The 22,082-nt window shown below is 37.1% G+C and overlaps 1 protein-coding gene across 1 annotated transcript in view; it reads right to left on the bottom strand.

Moving 5' to 3' along the window:
* The window catches only part of THADA (THADA armadillo repeat containing), a 327,437-nt gene that overhangs the window by 253,785 nt on the left and 51,570 nt on the right, over window positions 1–22,082 (bottom strand). Inside the window, 1 exon segment of the mRNA NM_001109959.1 lies at window positions 13,632–13,741. Coding sequence (NP_001103429.1) covers window positions 13,632–13,741 — 110 coding nt within the window.

Raw genomic sequence — 22,082 nt, forward strand, 5'->3', positions numbered from 1 at the left:
AAACAAGGTAATTCTCTGAGTAAAACAGAATAGAAATGCAAAGAAGCAAGAGTGCTGATACCAGAGATCTGTTGGGGTTACAGCTCTGAAAGGAGCAATGATGGCCAAGAAGTCAGTTCCTGAAGGGTAACTCACCTCAGGCCCAGGAAGTGGGAAATTTTAGGGCTTCCTCTCCCATGAAAGGAAGTTGGAGAAAGGCTATTGCCAGAACTGCAACAGTAGGAAAAGTCACGGGCCCAGGGAAACCCCAAACCAGGCTGACTACTAGCTTGATGACCAGATCTGTAATATTCCCAGTATAACTTTGGGTGGGAGACGAGACCCAAAATGCCACTATCTAATCTAGTTTCTCTGATGGAGAAGAATGAGCCAAAGGAAAATAAGTAGAGACCAAAAAGACTCCCAATTAGATAGTCAGTAAATCAAAATTTAAAACACAGAGATGTTTTATATGAAGAAAATCAATTTTAGGGGATCCCTGGGTGGCTCAGCAGTTTAGCGCCTGCCTTTGGCCCAGGGAGCGATCCTGGAGTCCCGGGATCGAGTCCCACGTCGGGCTCCCGGCATGTAGCCTGCTTCTCCCTCCTCCTGTGTCTCTGCCTCTCTCTCTCTATGTCTATCATAAATAAATCTTTAAAAAAAATCAATTTTAAAAAGCAGTAATTTGAACATAAAGTCAATCCATATGAAACTTATTTTTATGGAACAGTCTGACAAAGACTTTAAAATAACTGTTACGAATACTCAAGAGATAAGGAATAACTTCTATTTAAAAAGAGGAAGAAATTATGAAAAATGGGGTTGGGGGAGGCCTGGGTGGCTCAGTCGGTTAAGTATCTGACTCCTGATTTCAACTCAGGTCATAATCTCAGGGTTGTGAGATGGAGTCCTGAGTCAGGCTCAGTGCAGAGTCTGTTTGAGATTTTCTCTCTCTCTTCCTCTGTCTCTCCCCTGCTCATACTTACTCTAACTAACTAAATAAAATCTTTATGAAAGAAAAAGATACAGGAAACACTGGAAATAAAAATGTACTTCCAAAAAAGGTAACAGATAAGATAAAGTCTAGAGAATTAATGACTCAGACAACAGTTTTCCAGGAAATATACCCAGAACATTACAGAGAAAGAAGACAAAAACACAAAATATATATGTGCACACATATATGTATGTGTGTACATACATACACATGATAGCTCCAGAGAAACCAATATACTTTAAGCAAGGTTACATAAAGTGGGAATGTCAAAAGAAAAATACTCTAAGAAATATCTAGAAAATTTCCAGAATTGAATAAAGTCACAAGATCTTAGATTTAAAGTATATTCCAAGTACTCATTCCAAGTAAATAAACTCATACCTAGGCATGTCACAGTGAAATTGTGACTAAGAAAACCTTAAAAGCAAAAAAAAGAAAAAAAGAAAACCTTAAGAGCCACAGGAGATGAAAGAAAAAATAGGATACCTTACAAGGGAAATCAATTTTACCAAAGACAAGTTTCTCACTGGCAATAATAAAAGACATAGTATCTTCAAAGCACTGAGAGAAAATAACTGTTAACCAGAATTCTATACCCAGCTAAACTACATTCAAAAGTAGAGGTAAGGGATCCCTGGGTGGCTCAGCGGTTTAGTGTTTGCCTTCAGCCCAGGGCGTAATCCTAGAGTCCCAGGATCGAGTCCCACATCGGGCTCCCTGCATGGAGCCTGCTTCTCCCTCTGCCTGTGTCTCTGCCTCTCTCTCTCTCTCTCTCATGAATAAATAAATAAAATCTTAAAAAAAAAAAGTGGAGGTAAGATAAAGACAATTTGAGACAAATAGTAAGTTGGCCTCCCAGAGATCCTCATGAAAAGAAAATTCTAAAGAACATGCTTCTGCAAAATTAAGTAGACCCAGAGCAGTCTCAATCTTGAGGTATCTATTAGACACACCTCAAGCTCAACATACCCCAGACTAAACTGATGGTCTTCCTCTAAAAATCTACTCTGGCCACAGTCTTCCCCAACATATCATATGAAAGATACATCTAGGTCAAAAGTTTCAGGATCATCTTTTCTCTTTTTTTTTCTTTCTCTCTCTCAAATACCAAATCCAATCGGTCAATATATCCTGTCTATTCTGTTCTACCTTCAAATTACATCCAGATTCAGATCACTGTTCCCATCCCCACCAGTCTTCAAAAGCCATCATCACCTCTTTCTTAAATTACAATAAAACTGTAACCTCCTAACTGGTCTCTCTGCTTTTATTTTTATAGTCTATTCTCAACCCAGCAATCAAAGTAATCCTTTAAAAAAAAAAAAAAAAAAAAAAAAAAAAAACAAAGTAATCCTTTTAAAAGGCCAGATCATAACACTCCTCTGTTCACAAACCCTCCAAAGGCTCTATTTTACTCAGAATACAAGCCGAAGTCCTTACTACATCTTATAGTATCTAGTCCTCATTACCTCTTTGATCTTATCCTCTACAATTCCTTTTCTTATTCTACTCTGGTCACAAATTGTTTGCCTGCTGCTCCTTAAATACTCTAAGTTCATGCCTCTCAAGACCTTGGCACCTGACCTTCTCTCTACCTGGAACAGTCTTCCTCCAGCTATACGATTGTTGATTAGTTCACCATATTTACCAGTACATTCAAATCTTTAATCCTAGTTTTTAAAATCAAGTTAAAAAAAAAAGAAATTAAATAATTTCTCCAACATTAAAAGGCTTGTAAGTGACAGAGGGAGAATTAAAATGTAGATTGACACCAAAGCCCTTACTTGAAGGTGCTTGTCCTATATTCAGTTCTGTATCTGCTGCAACCTGCCCATGACAGATATACTATAAACCCTCTATTCTTTGCTTCAGTGGATTTCATTCATTCATTTGGGAAAAAGATCTACTAAGTATCTAGTAGTTTGCCTGGCACTATGCTATGCCCAGGAAAGGGAAAAGAAAATAAAAATTCCAAATCACACATAATTCAGAAAGCATGTTCCTGTGACTTTGGAATGTATTATCAGAGTATATGGATTTTAAGAAATTTACCTTCCTAATCACGTTTTATTCAGGTTATCCCTCAGATTGATTTGAATCCCTGAACATATACTATCAGGGTGGGGGTTAGAGTTGTTTTAAACAAACTGAGTGATACGGATGGAAAGCTAGCTGGAGAATTAAAACATCCCACAGAAAAACCACAGGAGATAACTATTTGTAACTGCCTTGACGCGAGCTCTGTCTCACTCATTCTGGAAGTATTCCAATTCCCTTGGACAACTGGGAACATTTATGACTGTTAATAAACTTTCCTACATTAACTGAATGACTCACCACTGGCTTAAAGAAATTATTTCACCTGCAAACACAAAGCAACTAATTTCACATTTTAAATGCAAAGTACATTTAAATCCAATATACAAAACAAAATTCCCAGAAAATTATCAAGACTCAATTGCCAGGAAAGTAATTATATGTAACCTCAATTGAGTAAAGGTCAAGCCTTTGACAATATCTTCATTTCCCAAATAATACTTTATTTACCAAGCTGTTATCACTAAGGGCACAAGAAGGAAGAAAATCCTTTCCTTTTCCCATAAACATAGACTTCCATTTTGCCAGGTGTAAGAGCAATTCCAAATGAAACTTCATTCAACTAAATAAGTTACTGGCTTGAGAAAAATGAGTGCCAATGAAAATAAAGCTATTTATTTACTAATTGTTAATAAACTTTTACCCTACTATGCTTCCTCATTACACTTTATTTTTATTTGCTAATAATTTAAATGATTCTAAATAATGAAAAAAAAAGGAGTTTATTTGGGGGGTCAAAAACCAGAATTTGTTCCCAATCCTGATACAAAGCCAATGATGCATGTTTACTCAAGTTGAACATCATCAGTCATAACCACCATCTGAGTGAAAACAGTTACGAACAATAATTTCAAAAAATAACACTCTTAGCCTGGCTATTGAAAATAGCACACTTAGAATCCTCGAATAGTGCATATCACATCAGAGTAAATGATACACAGGCAACCATGGAGGTAATAATTGGTACTGGTCTGATATCCAAAATAAGACTTTGATTCCTTCATACAGATGAAAACAAAGGAAACTGAAAAACACGTACCTAATTACACTTAAACAAACAAAAATAGAGTGAGGATTTCAGGGAAAGTAGAAGGATAACCTGATAATTTAGAATCATCTCCAAATGTCTACCATATTAATGCTGTCATGAGCAATTCCAGTTTTCTCACTCACTCAAGTTCAAAGTTTTGTAAAGCAAAGCTTTAGCTGCTTACAATATAAAATCAAGTTTGACTGTTGACTTTGAACTGGAGTGGGGGCGCTACACCCTTACACTTGGGGCAGCATACCATTTAGGTTTAGAAGAGAAAAATTACCCACAATGTAAAAGGAAATTTTTGCTTTCACAAGCTTCATGCTTTAAATATTCCATGTACTGGGGAGCCTGGGTGGTTCAGTAGATTAAGCATCTGCCTTCAGCTCAGGTCATGATCCCAGGGTCCTGGGATTGAGCCCTGAGTCAGGCTCCCTGCTCAATCTTTTTCTCCCTCTGCTCCTCTCCCCACTCATGCTCTCTCTCTCAAATAAATGAATAAAATATTTTTTTAATAATAAATAAATATTCCATGCGCTAGCCAAAAATCATCCACTGATGACACCAAACAAATGGATCTAAGATTCCAAGTACAGGGTAAGAAAAGAGTCAAGAGGAGAATAAAAACAGCATGGAGAGATATAGCATACTTTACTTTCTGGCAACAAAAACGTTATCTCCATTTATTTTACACATTCATGTTGTTTCTCACATGTCCTATTCTAGCTCCTCTGTCTTTTTCTATATATAACCCCATAACGCACACTATGTATCTTATTTGTTGATGATCTTAAAGCTACTTACTGGGATCCATATATATTAATGTTTGCACAATTCTCAAGATACCTTTTATTTTTATATCCATGTGACTGGAGACTCTCAGAAAAAAAAAAAAAAAAAATATCCCAGGGCATAAAATCCAGAGTCCTTATCCTAGGATTCACAAAATCCTAAATATTTGGAATAAGCTCATTCAACTTCATCTTACTGCTGAGAAAGCTCTTCCCAGAAAGCTGCTGCTGCTTGTCCTTCAAGCCTTGCATAAAGGAAAAGACATGCTTCCTTTCCTTAAATGCTTCCTTTCCATAAAGGAAGACATACTTCCTTAGCATAAAGGAAAGAGACATTTTTCCTTACCACCAAACTTTATCACATCAAATTACCTATTACTATCTGATAGTTTTCTTACTAATTTCTAAATGTCCTTTAACATGGAGTTATCTATAAACTCCATACCAGGGACACTCTCTGTCTTCTCTACTTGTCTCTGCCTGCCACCCAATTAGGAACTCAATAAATACCTGTTGAAGAAATGAACAACCCATAACTTAGCAACTCTGTTAAGGGTGCCTTTCTAAAAAACCAGGTTGACAAAGAAAGGAGGGGTATGGTAACTGGAAAGGAAAACATGAACAAAAGTGTTTTCCAATGATAAGAGGTGCCACCATTAAAGCCAGAGGTAACCCTGATTATTCTTCTCATCACCTGGGACAGAAAGCTCAGCAAGTACAATGTTTTCTTGACCCTTTCATTTCTGCCTTGTAGATCATCTAGTTTACTTCTCTAATCCCAAAGATTCAAATGCTGGGCTCCAAGTTCCTCTAAGAACAAGAACCATGTCTTATCAACATTTTTTCTATGATGTCTGCCCATCACGATTTCTTATATATAACAGGTGATCAATGAAGCTTTTGTTGAACTGCTACACCCTGAAGCAATATGAAGTTACAAAAAAAGTTGGATTCTAGTGCTAGTTCAACTGGTCACTAACTAGATGTGTGGCTACGGACAAAGCACTTGATTTTTTAGTGCCTAAAAATGAAAATAAAAGAATTAAAAAATTGCTTTGAAATTCAATGAGACATTATTACCTGGGTTCCTGTTCCAAATAAAAGCAAGCTCTGACTCTAAATTACATTAAGTACCCAAAGCTCCTGATAAGAATGTCCCCCAACTAAAAAAAAAAAAAAGAGAGAAAGAATATCCCCTAAAACACTGAGCCCCATCATGGCCTTAGTCCTTTGTTCAGGTCTTAATTCTACAGAGTTAAATGTTTTGACTTCAGATTCTAGTAATTTTCTCTAAGTTCACAGCAACTCTCTGGCCCACCACATCATACTCTCAATGGTCAAACAGAGAGTTTCTAACACAACATCTGGTACACAGTAGAGATTCAAAAAATCTTTTATCAAACGATTAGGCAAAGACAACTAGTGTTGATGCCAGAGGCTGCACATTAGCTGTGCCTTCAGTTAGGCAGATAATTGGAACAAAACAAAACAGGTGTAGAAAAGGAGGGCTGGAAGTTTAAAGCTTCTAATGGTGAAGCCACTGTGCCTATAAAAACACAATAGCCTAACCTAGAGCTCTGAATAGTCAATGAACCTTCTGTCTACTCTCCAGCAAGGAAAGATGACTTTCTAAGGAAGTGATTTCAAAACTCGAGTTGCTGGTCCTATGATAATGAAGGAATTGAGAGGTACAAATGGAACCATGCAAGGCTCCCAAGAACAATGCAACAACTCTAGTTATTTGTTTTGGTTCCTCATTATACCCTCCAGAGGTCAGCAAGGAAAAGGGAAAGGTTCTTGAGTGAAGCAGTCCTTGGTTCTCTGTGCCAGCCAGCTCTATGCAATCCCAGCCACGGCCATGGGGAATTCCAATCCAGCGTTTGCTAGCAAAGGCCTCTCCACTCAAAGAACGGCATCCTCTTCCTCTGAAGGATCATTTGTTTTATTTCATTTCCATGTCAACTTAATACAAAATACACAATGTCTTTAAGTCTTGAGTACATCATACAAATTGTAACATTCTTACAAGGGATTCAAGGTTCTTCATAAAAACCTCTCATTAAATGTCATTAATCCACAAAATACTCCTAAGAGATGGTTTACCAGTTCTAAAGGATGTTTACTAAAAATGATCCAACTTCCCCCAATCTTTCATGCCCTCTATCAGACTAGACTTTCCCAATCAGAAACTAGAGCAGCACTGTACAATGAGTAGGACACTCAGAGCTGAAAGACACCCGAGAAAGCTGAACCCTCTCATTTCATCAGGGAGGACACATGACCCAAAGAGGTTAAATAGCTTTCCTCTTGTCAACAAAGCTGGTAGATGGAGCTCAGCTCCAATTCATACCTCAATATTCTTTCTTCTAAACACAGAAGAAGGTGGTGGTTGAGAGCATGGGGTGGGAGGAATCAGATCATTCTGATTATCCTGTTCAACAGTGTCCAAAAAAAAAAAAAAAAAAGACTGCCGTGGGTAGGAGATGTTTTTTGGTTTTTGTTTTTCCTACGTTAAGGGGCTATGGCCTGAATCTCTACTAAAAGTAAGAGAAATGAAGAGGGCAGGCCATCACTACTGTTTAGGCCTTTGTGTTGTCTTGAACAAATCACTGGAGCAAATTATTGTTCCATAAGCAGATTAGTCCACTTTCTATCCACAAGGCTATCTCACTCATAGTGGATAAGTATTCTAAGATAAGCATAAAACCCGCAGACTGAAATCAAATTATATATGCTGTATACCCAACTAATTGGTCATTAGACTATTTTGTGCCAGTAAATCAGGTTCCCTGGCTACAAAGTGGCTTTCCGATGGCTTCATCCGTCCACCTAAGTATGCTAACACAGTTATTTTTTGTTGAGTTCTGATTAGTTTTATTACTATTGTTAATTGAGAAATGTTATCTTCATTTCCTCAAACTCTTTCAGTATGGTTATTTTTCCTAACTTAGAGATTTTTCCCAATCTCCAATTATTTCATAAGCTAAATTCTCTATTCATTCTCTGGTCAAGTATTATGTTTATTATTTCAAGGTTCATGTTTATTATTTCAATTAAACTAAACAGTGACAGATGTCTGTGAAGGTTGTGTGCATGTGCACACACATTTTAAAAAGGTAACATAACCCTGAAGCATGGAGAAACTTTAAGCCTGAAAAATGATTTGCCCAAATGAGATCCAGTGAGAAAGCTACATATCAACAGAAGTCATCTTAACCTCCCTCACCATCATCAAATATTGTTGAGGTTTACTGCAGGCTAAAACATCAGGGGGCTATTTTGAAGACTGAGCTTCAGGCACAAGCAGTAACAACAGTGACCAAATCTAAATTGAATTACCAATAAGAAGGCCATAGGGAAAGGGCAAGATACAGTGGATTTTAAAAAGTGGTTATAAGGGCAGATTAGATTGTTGGTTCCCTTAATATTTAATATAACCATTCTCTGAGATCAAGGAGAAAAATGAATATTGAAAACTTTGGGACTTTACTAACAGAGCTGAGATAGAGGTTACTCACTGAGAACAAGAGTTCTCTGTTATTATGTCTAAATGACTCAGTATTACTATAAGAACTTTAAAAACAAGTTATTCAAAGTTCCAGAAAGAAGGTAATACCTGACTCAACTATGGAGTGGGCTTAAAAATAAAAATTCAAAGGCCGAAAACCAAAGACACCAAGATTTAGAATTTAAATGTTAAGACACCCTAGTTTTCCACAAATCCTTTCAATCTGCTACAGAAATGGGAAATTTAAAAGATTTCCTCTCTATATAAAGAATAAGTATGGTTTTCCAGAGTAGACTGTAACTTAGTTATTCTTTATTTAATTATTAATGTTTTAAATAAAATTCATAGGGCACTAAGAAATAAAAGTGTTTTATTTAGACACATTTGCCAAAAGAGATGTGAATAAAAGTTTAGACAAGATTGTATATCACGAGTTGAATGACTTTTTAACCAAATCTCATACAGTACAGTCTATATTTATTTCTTTCTCAATCACATATTCCATAGAGACTCAGTCTTTCATTCTCCAGTGAAGTAGAGGAAATTATATTTTCATTATTATAATTCAATTGTTCATAAGAAGTCTTCTATTGAATTTAAATTATAGTAGCTATAATTAATTGATGAAATTTTAAATACATATTTAAATTACTTCTACCATCATTGTTGACATCCACAAGTTAGCATTACCATTTTATGACAAACTCTGCTAAATGTCAGTAGTTCATATTTTCAGGCCAATAATTGTTAATGATTGTAATTATTACAGTAAATGGTTGTAGGTTAAGTTACATTTCAATACACAGAACAATTCACATATATGCAGAAGACAATATTAAGCATTCACGAATCTCCCTTCTACATTAAGAATTGTAGTCAATAATTTAGTCCCCTTAGTTAAGATTAATTCATGGTTGTACAAATGAAAGCCAGGGTCCCTGGCCTAACACCCTACTTTAAGAGTCTATTCATTTTCACTGAAAAAACAACTTAAAATACAAAGGTCATAAAGGGTAAACAAGCAAATATAAATTTCATCAGAAACTTAACCTTCGAGTTATGACTTGAATGTACCTAACCACTTCAATCAAATATGTAGGCACGTACTTACGTTTTCAGAGTATACATGTTTCGTCAAATTCTAAATAGAAAGCACAATATACAAAAATCATATTTTAAAAAAATAATATACTGTTTATGTGTGTATATGTGCAAATGTTGCTTTTGAAAAGTTCCCAGAAAAAGAAAAATAGCATCTCCCATTCCCATTTATTCTTAGATGATTGTTTAATAGTGAAGTCAGTTTACATTTGAAGACATTTTGAATAATCCTATTAAAAACCAATTCAAACAATGTGGCTCATGTTTAACTCTTCAGTTATTTATCCATTAATCTCTTCAAGTGCTTCCTTCCCAACACAGCTGTAGTTCAAGAGGTGGCCAGCAGTTGGCCTCCATTTCAGTGGATTTTCATGAAAGCCCAGATTTCTTTTTGCAAACTTCTAAAAAGTTGTATGAAAAATAACTTTTTCATAACTTAAGAGGTTATAAAAAGCTTTCAAAAGGATCCAAAAGAAACACATTTTCTTTTAAGAATAAAAGCCAAACAAAAGGAAGCCACACACATTGTAAAGATGTTCTTTGCAAAACATTCTGTTCAGCAGATCTGAAATGTCTCCAAAGAGACCAAGAACCACTTGGTTTGGAAGCAACAGTTGAGAACTTGTAACAGGTTAAAAGCCAAGAGTGACAACCATGAAGAGATTTTTAAAGCAGATTAGGAGTGCCTGAGATACTGGGCACTGGGCCTTGCCTAGTCTCTCTGTTCCATTTATTTGGAATACCTTCAACTGTACCATTCAACCACCCAACATACAGCTGTTCAAAAGCCTCTGTCCTTGGTCCTCTGTTCTTTTCTCCTTTTACACTGTCCCCTAAAGACTACAATCCTCCTAACTATGATGGTTACAGTGACAGCTCCTAAACCTACATTTCTGTTTCTGTTATATCTCCCAAACTTAATCTCTATCTCCAAGTTTGACTTAAATATCTCCATCAGGATATGCCATTATTATCTCACATACAACACATACGAAACAAATTTATTCATCTTTATCAAACTAATTCCCTCTTTCAGTTTCCCTGTCTTTGTTAACATTAATCCCATTGTTCTGGTCACCATCAATCAAACCATAGAAACAATCATGGACTCCCTGGTGCCCTCCATCACTCACATTCAGTTGGTTCATGTGGCAGATTGCATTTTTCAAAGATGGCCACCACAGTATCTCCCATCCCACATGTATTTCAGCAACACAATCTTGCCACTTCAGCATCAAACACATAGTGGAGTCTAATTCCTCTCTCCCTGAATCTGGACTGGCCTTAAGATTCACTTACAACCAGAAGAATGTGACTGAAGCAATGCTATCAGACTCCTGAGGTTATGTCAGAAAAGACCATGAAAAAAAGAAAAAGAAAAGAAAATCCTGTGCCTCTCCTGCCTAGTTCTCTCAGAACTCTTTCTGGGGGAAGCCAGCTGCACACATGAATGCCAACTACCTTAACACTGTCCTGCTCAGAGACCACATGTAGTCCCAACCTGGCCCAATCTTCCAGCTATCCCACCAAGGTGCCATAATATGAATAAAGCCATCCTCGATCCTCTTGACCAGTTCATCTGCCAGCCCTATGCCACCATACTGTATTTAGTGTATGCTGGCAGATTCACCCAACTGAGCCATGCCCCTAATTCTTGACACATAAAATCATGAAATACATTATGTAAATGTATATTATAAATATAATAAAATCCACAGCTTCCTTCAAAGCATCAATAAGTTGTAAGTAGAGTTGTTACTATGTGGGGCTAAATTTTAACTGACATACCAGTTCTTTCCCTCCATTCCCAAGGCCATCACCACAGAGGAAGCTCTTGTCACCTTAGACCTAGATCATTATAACTGATTCCAGGCTCTCCTCACTATAATCTGCCATTACAATCTATCTAACCCAGTAGTTCCAACTGGAAAACTACTTTTACACACCAACACCACAATCAGCACCAATCTCACTGATGTTTTCCACTTGTAGAAAGTTTTATAATGCAAACTTCATCTATATAACAACAGCCAGAGAGCTGTCAATAGGGAAAATATTCTTTTTCTTATTCTTTTCCTCTTTTCCTTACTTTAGGGGAGAGAGATCAGAGCTAAGGAGATTAACTTTTAAACAATCTCACTGCCAATAAATGGAATGAATATAAACAGAACTAAGACGCTGTGTCAAAATTTACTATTTCTCTGTTCTACAATGCTTCCTATCATCTATTTCAGATAAAAAATGTTCAATGTCTTTTTCCCTCCCCACTACAGCAAACCTACTTTCTAAACATCCTTGATTTGGTCTCAATCTATCCAGTTATTTGGTATTGGCTACTAACACCATTACCATCACCACCAGCACTACCACCACCACCACCACCACCACCACCACCACCACCACCACAATAAGGATGGCTTATTCACTCCCCTAACAATATGCCATTCTGATTCTAGCCTCTGTACATCTGCTCAAAAGTTTCTTCCTTTCTCCTGATATCTACTTAAACCTTGATCATGCATTAGCATAAATGCCACCTCCTCCATTAAGTCCTACCAGCCTCTGTTGCTTTCTCTCACTATATTCCTACAGAATTTGTAAATTTCAGTAAAATTTTGACAATTACATTGGATTGTTTATCTTGCTCAAGTGTGTTGGTCTTTTCTTTTTTTTTTTAAGATTTTATTTACTTATTCATGACAGACACAGAGAGAGGCAGAGACACAGGCATTGTGAGAAGCAGGCTCCATGCAGGGAGCCCAATATGGGACTCGATCCCGGGTCTCCAGGATCACACCCCCGGCCGAAGGCAGCGCTAAACCGCTGAGCCACCAGGGCTGCCCAAGTGTGTTGGTCTTACTTTCCAGGCTGGTATTTAGCTAACACACATCCATACATATAGCAATGTGGGTGCTGACAGCCAGTGTCTGTTCTGGTCAGTCAGTACTCATGACGCACCATCTATTAAATATTTTGAATTTCATCCCTGTTTATTTCCTACACTAAACAATACGCTCTTTAAGAACACGACCCTTAAAAAAAAAAAAAAAAAAAAAGAAGAGGACCCTTGTCTTATAAAGAAGTCCTATATCCTTCAAACCAAACACAGTACTAAGCACACAACTAGCATTCAAAATATATTTGACAACTGATTTGAAGGGAATGAAGTGTGCTGTGTTATGAGAAAAAATATTCCTAAGTCATGTCTACACTGGAAAGAAAGAATTGAAAAGATAATAAAATATTTTCAAGATCAGCATTTTAACCTCAGGGACATTTTATAATGTATCATTTAAAGATGTTCTGTGCAGCCCATAACTGCAAAATGCTCTATAAATGTTTTTACCAGGAGTGTGAAAAAAAAGTTTCAAAAATATTCAGGGAGTAGATGTCTTACCAGCCCAAAATAAAATGTTTGCTGAGGCTACAAGACTGGCAGAACTCTGCTTCATTTCAAAAAGTTTCCAGGCAATGGAAATGTTTTCCTGGAAAATACTACCTTTTATTTAGAGAACACTTGCCATGAACACTTAGTCATTAAATAATTTAAGGTTTCCTTACAAGCTCTTTGGAGGAAATCTATTATATGAATGAATGAAATTATCAGCACCTATAACGTCAAAAAAATACATTTGGCTAAATATATGAAATCTACCTAAGTATTTTTCCAGGGGGAAAAACCCTTGATAGGTTTTGGCCTGTTTACTTTTCTTTTACAATTTTCTATAAGATAAAATTATGAAGAAAAATACAAAATCCTTAAGTGTTTCTCTGTCTGTAATATACACAAATCCAAAAAACTGGAAGGCTTATTTTATTCCAAATGCCAAGTAATTTTCAAACATACAAAACAGTCATTTCATTCAATGAAATGAAATGGTAACTTCAAAACTATTTTTAGCAAAATCTTTGAGTTTGCTTCAAATCACCTTTCAATGAGAGAACAACTTGGTTTGGACATTTCACTCAATCATCTGCAGTAAATCATACAATGAAACCTAAGAAAACAATTTCTTCCAAGAGTTTGAAGCCAACTAACTCTTATTCTTTTAAACATCAAAAGATTCATGGTTCATACACTTAGTCTTTTAAAAACATACACAAAAGGATATTTGTTTTGTTTACCTGTTTAGTATTTCAGTGAGTTTCACAAAGCCAGTGTAAGCCAGTTCAAATGCTCCTCTGTGCCTGGACTGTAAGAGGTGTTGTTTAAAGTAATCCCCTATTTCTTTTACCTTTAAAACAAAATAAAAAATAAATGTGTGATTTATACTTACTTACATTTATAGATATATTTATGTCAGTAATATCATGTAGAACTCAGAACTAGATCTTTCTTTATTAACCATTTAGCACTTACTTTGTGACCGGTAGTTTTTTAAGTGTTTTTATTATCACATTTAATCCTCACAGTAATTCCACGAAATAAGCACTCTTACCATCCCCACTTTTCAATTGGGACAAGGCCCAGAAAGGCCAAGTAATTTATTCAAGGTCACACAGCAAGTATGTAGTAGAGCCGGTACATACAACCAGGCAGTTTGGCTCCCGTTGGCCGTTTTTTACTACTAAACTAGAGCTGCCTCCCTATGCCAGCTTCACAAACCTTGCTGTTTTCTCTGTTAGCTTGTATCACCCGACATCAACAGCAAATCACACAAAGTGACAACCCTCACTCATCTGGGCCTGGGTGAAATAATTACCTTTTTGTGTTAAAAAAAAAAAATCTTGTTCTACTGTGGTTAAAATATACTCAAGATTTACCATTGTTACCATTTTTAGGTGTACGGTTTCGTGGCACTCAGGCTATTCATATTATTGTGTAATCATCAGCACTACCCATCTACAGAACTTTTTTACCTTCCCAAACGGAAACTCCAGTCCATTAAACAATAACTCCTAGTAATCACCTTTTAGAAACATATAATTATTAATGGCAATGCAAGATTTGTGCAAAGGGACTCCTGAAAATTGAAAATTGACAGGCTTCACTCTGAGTCAGAACTATGGAATTTTCCAGAATGCTACCTAATTACTTTCTTACATGTTGCCTTTCTGCATGCAAGTTCAGACAAATTAACAAATGTGACAATTTATTTTAAAGAAGGCATGACTAACAATTAGTTGTTGATGAGATTTTGCACAGAATTAACTGGTAAACTGGGCTAATTATATTTTTATACCAGGAATATTTGGTGGCTATCAACTTTAGAAAATCCAAATTTTGTATAAAGCTCAGAACCAAAGCTGTAACTGGCTCTATTGATTCAAGTCTCCCCAGCAGATCACAGTACGGTGGAAAGGCAAGCTGTCCTAAGACAGCTCAGATATGCTTACCTAGAACACCTTCTCCCTCAGCACAGTGAATAGGTTAGTGCTCTGCACACATTGGAGATAGTACACAGTACAAGGTATAGTTAAACATTTGGCCATTGGCAAGTGTCTTTGTTTCCTCATCTATAAACTAGGAATAACAATAGTACTTGTCACGAATGTTGCATACTAAAATAAGTTAATAAACCTAAAAGTTCAGAACAGGCCCATAACCTATAATCCAATTCAGTCTCTAGGTTTCCAAATAGAGGATAAGTAAAGATGTACTCCATACTCAAAATATATTTGATTATAGAGAGGTAACAAGTGATACATTTAGAGAAATAAAAATCAGACATAAAACAACAAAGAATCAGAAAAGCAATATATAATAGGATTTTTAAAAACCTAACACTTTAAAAAAAAAAAAACCTAACACTTTAAATAACCCAAGAATGCCAGGTCAGGTTCTTCAGCTCAAGTTTTCAGGTAAAGATCTGATGATACTTCTAATTTTTCATATTTTTTAAGAGCCACATACTACTAGCTATCAAAACCACAGTCAGGGCAAGCTTGATCATTTTCTCTTCAATCCAGTAATTTCAGAGCATATTTTGACCAGAATTATCAAGCCTTAAATCTGAATTTAACCCCCAAGCTAGATCTAATGCTCAATAATCCTACAAAAATGGGGACCAGAAGAAACTCCACTTAGCAAATTTGTTATGACTATCATTTCTATTATTAGAGAAATAAAAGAAGATTTCCAGTAAGGTATTTTTTTAAGCCACAGAAAATAAAAACAGGAAGCCCTAAAGATGGGTCTAACTTCTTCAATTCTCTTTTTCTAAAATGTTAGATAGTAAAACATACTGCAAGAAAACACAAATGTTAGCTATTAAAGTGCTTCTCTGTGAAATTACTAGAGTTCACCATCTAGTTCTTTTTTTTTTTTTTTTAAGATTTATTTATTTATTCATGAGAGACACAGAGAGAGAGAAAGAGAGGCAGAGACACAGGCAGAGGGAGAAGCAGGCTCCATGCAGGGAGCCTGACATGGGACTTGATCTCCAGGATCAGGCCCTGGGCCAAAGGCAGCACTAAACCGCTGAGCCACCCGGGCTGCCCCAACATCTAGCTCTTTTTTTTTTTTTTTTTTTTTCACTATCTAGTTCTTAAGCAAAAATTTGATTTTCAGATTCCTTTATCCTAACTGCTTAAAGGGTCCTAAATCAAAAAGCATATAATAAAATCAAGGATTTCAGAAGTGTGACCAGTAGATGGTCTTCTTAAGGGTGGGCCTGAATTTTAGGTAATCCTAGCCTCAGGAAACAGAATGAGGTTCTAAAGACACAAGTGAAAAGTAGATAGTTTTCCCTCATTTCATTTTGGACATAATCTCCCAACAAACTCACCTAGGTAATACTATGAATTTTTGCCTTTGAAGAGAATATACAATGTCTATTAATCAGACAGTAAATATTTCTTTAGCACCTAATCAAATGCTTAGCAGCTTAGCACTAGGGTAGATAGGGAAGAACAAAACAAGACAACTGTCTTCAAGAGGCTTTCAGTTCAGACAAAACCAATATGCTGAGTGGTACCCACCAGACACCTAACAGCTCCAAGAAATGAAAGATCCGGGCAGCCCAGGTAGCTCAGCAATTTAGCGCCGCCTTCAGCCGAGGGTGTGATCCTGGCGACCTAGGATCAAGTCCCGCATCAGGCTCCCTGTATGGAGCCTACTTCTGCCTCTGTCTGTGCCTGTCTGTCTGTCTCTCTCTCTCTCTCTCACGAATAAATAAAGTCTTTTAAAAAAATAAATGAAAGATCCTTCTGCCCCGGAAATTAATTATTACAAGAAGCTTCAAAAGCTTCATGTTCAGACCTTGAACCGGATACACGTGGGTGAACCAAAATGGAAGAGGGTAACTAACATGAGAAGGGGCATGAGAAGGGTGACTAGAAGGAATGAATAAACATTTATTAACTACCTGCTATCTGCCAGACACTTTACTAGATCTTTCTATGAATGAACACAGAATATACAGAAGTTTAGCAGGCCTGGCTGAATGACTCTAAGGTTTCATACTAGAAAACAGTGGAAGAGATGGTTGCAAGTTGGGGATGGACCCCATTAACAAGGGTAGGAGGAGTCAGCAGGGCAGTGTGGTCTATGAGCAACTGGACAGGAAAAAGAGCCATGCTAACACCTCCCACTGGATAATCAGACTACAAGCAACAGATGTGGTCCAAACAACTTAGAAAATTAATGACAATAGTTAGAATCAGAAATAGAATTTTAAAATTTATTTTTAAAATGTAAAAATGCTCTGAAAACTCTGACCCAATCGTCTTTTTATTAGATGCCACTCAGGTCCAATCTAAAGTTCACAAAAACATGGATGAGGTTTTCACAAAGTATTTTCTTAATGAATAACACACATCTGGAGACTTTTAAAAGGGAATTAAGGTAAAAATGCCAAAAAAAAAAAAAAGGCACCGATTTCTATTCTTAAAATTAAATTCTAGTCACTATCATTTTAAATTTGCAGATCCTCATTCTAAATTTTCATAAAACCTATTTTTAAAAATATTTTTAAAAATTTATTTATTCATGAGAGAGTGAGAGAGGAAGAGACACAGGCAGAGGGAGAAGCAGGCTCCATGCAGGGAGCCCGATGTCGGACTTGACCCTGGGGACTCCAGGATGAGGCCCTGGGCTGAAAGCGGCGCTAAACCGCTGAGCCACACAGGCATCCCAAAACCTATTTCTAAGGCCAATTAACATGCTTTCTAGTTTTACAGGGCATACATTTCCACAGGGGAAAAGAGCTACCTTCCCTGTCTCTAGGCATCTGTAATTCACCAGTGGACAAATTAGAGGAGCTAAATGCTCATCTAGGGCCTAAAACCCACAAAGGGCAAATGCAAATGCATTTTTAAAAATTTGTCCTCTATCTATTGAGAGAAATACAGCTGAAAAATCAAAGCTAATTCCACTCATTATAAAGTTAGATCAACCCATGAGGCTTTAAGTACTGGTGAAATGTTTCTACAAAAAGCACATGTGGTAGTCAAGCTGTGATACTCTGGAGCCGGGAGGGCTAAGTGCAGGAACCCTACTCAGCTACCTTACTAATATAAGCTAATTAAACCAGTTCCTTCATCTGTAAAATGGGGATAAAATTAGAACCTATTTCAAAGGATTATTCTGAGAAATAAGTTAGATTACACATATAAGCATTTATTTTTTTTGTTTTTTGTTTTTTTTTTTTTTGGTTTTTTTTTTTTTTTGTTTTTTTTCATATAAGCATTTAGAAGAGTACCTGGCAGACTAGCCAACAATAAATGTCCATTTTTGTTTTTATTTTGTATCATCAAGTAGTGAGACTTAATCTCTTTTTTTAAAGATTTTATTTATTTATTCATGAGAGACTGAGAGAGAGAGAGAGGGGCAGAGACACAGGCAGAGGGAGAAGCAGGCTCCATGCAGGGAGCCTGATATGGGACTCAATCCCAGGACTCCAGGATTGCACCCTGGGCCAAAGGCAGGTGCTAAACTGCTGAGCCACCCAGGGATCCCCGAGACTTAATCTCTTAACCTTAATTTTGACTTTAGGACACAACCACTTCTTACAAACTTAGGAATGTCACTAATTCCACTTTGGTTAAATAGAACAGTTTATAAAAGTTTACATAACAGTAAGATAATTAATGTTTCAAACTGTACATTCTCTACAATAGGTATTTCTTACTAATAGTGAGGATTCTTCAAAGCCCAAACATTGCTCCCCTATGTAATAACAACAGAGATAATAGTTTTCTGGTATTGAGGGGTACCTGAGTAGTTCAGTTGGTTAAACGTCTGCCTTAGGCTTAGGTCATGATCCCAGGGTCCTGGTATGGAGCCCCCTCCCTTACCATCGGCTCCCTGCTCAGCAGGGCTGCTTCTCCCTTTCTCTCTGCCCTGCCCCCCCTTCCTTCTCTCTTTCAAATAAATAAATAAATAAAATCTTTAAAAAAAATAGTTTTCTGGTTTTTATACATCTTCTTACCAGCAGTTTATTCTTTGCTTTCTAGCAAATTCTTAGCCATGTGTCATTTTAACTGATGACCTTTACTTTTTAAAATGAATCTGTCTTGGATAGTATCCCTTACTACATTTCTAAGCCCTTCCAGGTCAGAGAACCACATATTACATTTCTTTATGTTCCCACAACACCCTTGTAGTACAATAGTCAATAAACAGGTGACTAAAAGATGTGTCTAATTCCATTTCGGGGGCACCTGGGTGGCTCAGTGGTTGAGTGCCTGCCTTCAGCTCAGCTCGTGATCCCAAGGTCCTGGGATCAAGTCCCACATCAGGCTCCCCGCAGGGATCCTCCTGCTCCCACTGCCTATGTCTCTGCCTCTCTCTCTCTCTCTGTGTCTCTCATGAATAAATAAAATCTTTAAAAAAAAAAAAATCCATTTCACAGCTTAAAATTGGTAACCTGCATTTAGTACAATTCAATGAATACTTACTCATAATTTCTAAAAAATAAAACTTGGCAAAATAAAAAAGGCAGTTTAAGACTTATAGATGCTAATACACATATCCCCTGTTGCAGCCCATTATAGAAAATTTTTTTTAATTTTTTTTATTTATTTATGATAGTCACAGAGAGAGAGAGAGAGGCAGAGACACAAGCAGAGGGAGAAGCAGGCTCCATGCACCGGGAGCCCGACATGGGATTCGATCCCGGGTCTCCAGGATCGCGCCCTGGGCCAAAGGCAGGCGCCAAACCGCTGCGCCACCCAGGGATCCCCCATTATAGAAAATTTAACACAGTAATGAAAGACACTGAGAAAATGTGTAAACCCATTTAGCCATGCACATCATAAAAATTATAACAAAATCTACAGTAGGAATTTTTAAAAAGTAGCTAACTTCTAACCATTGGCAATTATTTTTATTCAGGTGATTTCTGTGGTGATAATTACTAGGAAGGGGAAAGCAAATATGAAAAATCTACCCCAAAGCTTCTTTTTTAAGAATATTAGAGGAAATATATATGAGTTGATACTCTAGATAGAGGAAATTGCTTAAAAAAGTCAGTAGGCACTAGGTATCCAATATCCCTTGGAAAGAGGACCAACAAAATGTGTCAAGTAAAAGCTCTCCATCAGCAAAACGTCCAGCTTGAAACCTAGACAACACACATCAGCCAGGAAGTTGTGAGATAAGGTTGCTCCTACTGCCCACTCTTTAAGGGTCTCAACTTACATCCCTCAAAGTTGGTTTTATCTCTGCCTCTTATACAGGGACATTATGAAAGAACCTTTCATTAGGTGATTACCTTGCAGGAGGAAAGTCAGACATGCCTCTGAATGAACACATTTTCCTCTTGCTGAAGCCGTGGAGGACACACTGCTTCACAAGAAGTGATTTAGGGAAATGAATCATTTGCTAAAAAGCTCAGTAGCAAGTTACCTTACTGTCCTGTTGCTTGTAAAAGTCTGGTTGGTATGGGGAGCAGGGAAAATTAAATTTAAAGAAAAATTAAATGAGCAGCTCAGAACAAAGGCAGTACTGTGCCGTATCTGAACACAGGCTGGAAAGGAGAGCTGGGTTCCTGTCCCCTAACTGCCACAAACCAGCTTTGTGATCTTGGGCAAACCAGGTAACACCTGAGGGCTTCAGCCTGGCCCTGTACAGGAGGGCTGGATCCTATCATCCCTGTGATCCTTCCAGCTCTAACAGTCTGTGAATATAGCGAGGAATACTCAGTTGCAAATGGGCACCAGTCCTTCTCCTACTGCAGCAAATTGTAATCTTCAAAATGTATCTCACGGTTTGTGAGCTGGTTAGAAACCACCCTCATGTATGCAGGATTTCAGTGGTCATCCCTTCAACAAATGGCCCTAAAACTAGGATGGGATTAAAGGCACCGGGCTACAAAAGAAATTCTCCCAGCTGTCTACATTTGAGACATCCGATTTCACATTTTAATAGAATCATATTGCTTTTTCAAGAGTGACGGGCAAATGGAGAGTAAAAGAAGCATGAAGCTGACTATCAATATTTTAGGTTAGGTATGGAACAGCCTCCTCAACCATTGAGAGAAAAGCAGAGCACAGTTGTTATTATTCTTGGGAATAAGAAATGCAAGTCCCAGATTCTTCCCCAAAGTGACTTTTGCCTCTACGTCACTTTGCTGCCTCTGTCTGTGCACGTCTGTTGTAGTCACCAATCACCTAAGATACTGACTCCTAAATTCTTAGTTTTGCTGCTAGGTGCACACAAGCTGCAGTGTTGTAAGAGTGATTGTGCTCTGGGAAGGATAGTGGACCTCAGGATGGCCCAGCCACTCCAATGCAAATCATGTTCTTCTCTGTCATATACATATTTTTAACTCTTCAAAGTTTTAAGTACAAGGGAGTATTTTTAATTTAAAAGGATTTCACGGAAAAAAATCCGAGGTTTGAAAGTAGGAATTCTCAAGCTATATGAATAACACTAATTTCTTGATGACTGATTTTGACTAAATGCTCCTAAACGGAGGCATTTCTTCTAGTTACATCAGACACCAGAATAAAGTCTTCCATAGGCGGCAGGGTTTCAAAGTTGGAACGGTACACTCTTGATTGCTCATTCAGCAGTTAATTTCTTCGCAAACCAAAAATGTGATGGCACCACATGAACAGCAACATGGAAAAATGACTGAATCTCACTAGGGAAAGAAATTAATATTTTACAGAAAAAAACGAGATTCTTTTTTTTATTCAAGAAAACAGCCAATAGAAGAGTTCTCTGCTTTGTTATTGTTGCTGTTCAGTTTTGGGAGTTTTGTTTTGTTTTGTTTTGTTTACAAACATCTCTTTTATTTTATATAAATTCTCAATTCAACAAGGTTATCCTACATAAATTCAGAGGACTTGGATGCTATGTAAAAGATGTCAAGGCCAGATGGTTTTCACAGGAAGCTTTCAGGTCTTTCTCAACTACAGTAAAAGCAAAATATGTTTCCCTGAATTTTTGTTTTAAACACTATTCAACAAATCCCAAAAAACTAAATGTTTTAAACTTGTCCTTGAAAAGAAGAGTTGAACACTAAAGAGATTCTAGCACATGTTTACTTCTTAGTAAGATGGTGAACATCAGTGAAGTAATCATTAATCATAGCTGGATTCCTCAGCAAAGATGTTGGCATTGGCACTCCAGCTAGTCACCAGCAATGACTACAAGTAACTCTAGAACACTGACGCCTATTTGATTTG

The sequence above is a fragment of the Canis lupus genome, chromosome 10 (genome assembly GCF_011100685.1).
Source record: "Canis lupus familiaris isolate Mischka breed German Shepherd chromosome 10, alternate assembly UU_Cfam_GSD_1.0, whole genome shotgun sequence".
NCBI lineage: Eukaryota > Metazoa > Chordata > Mammalia > Carnivora > Canidae > Canis > Canis lupus.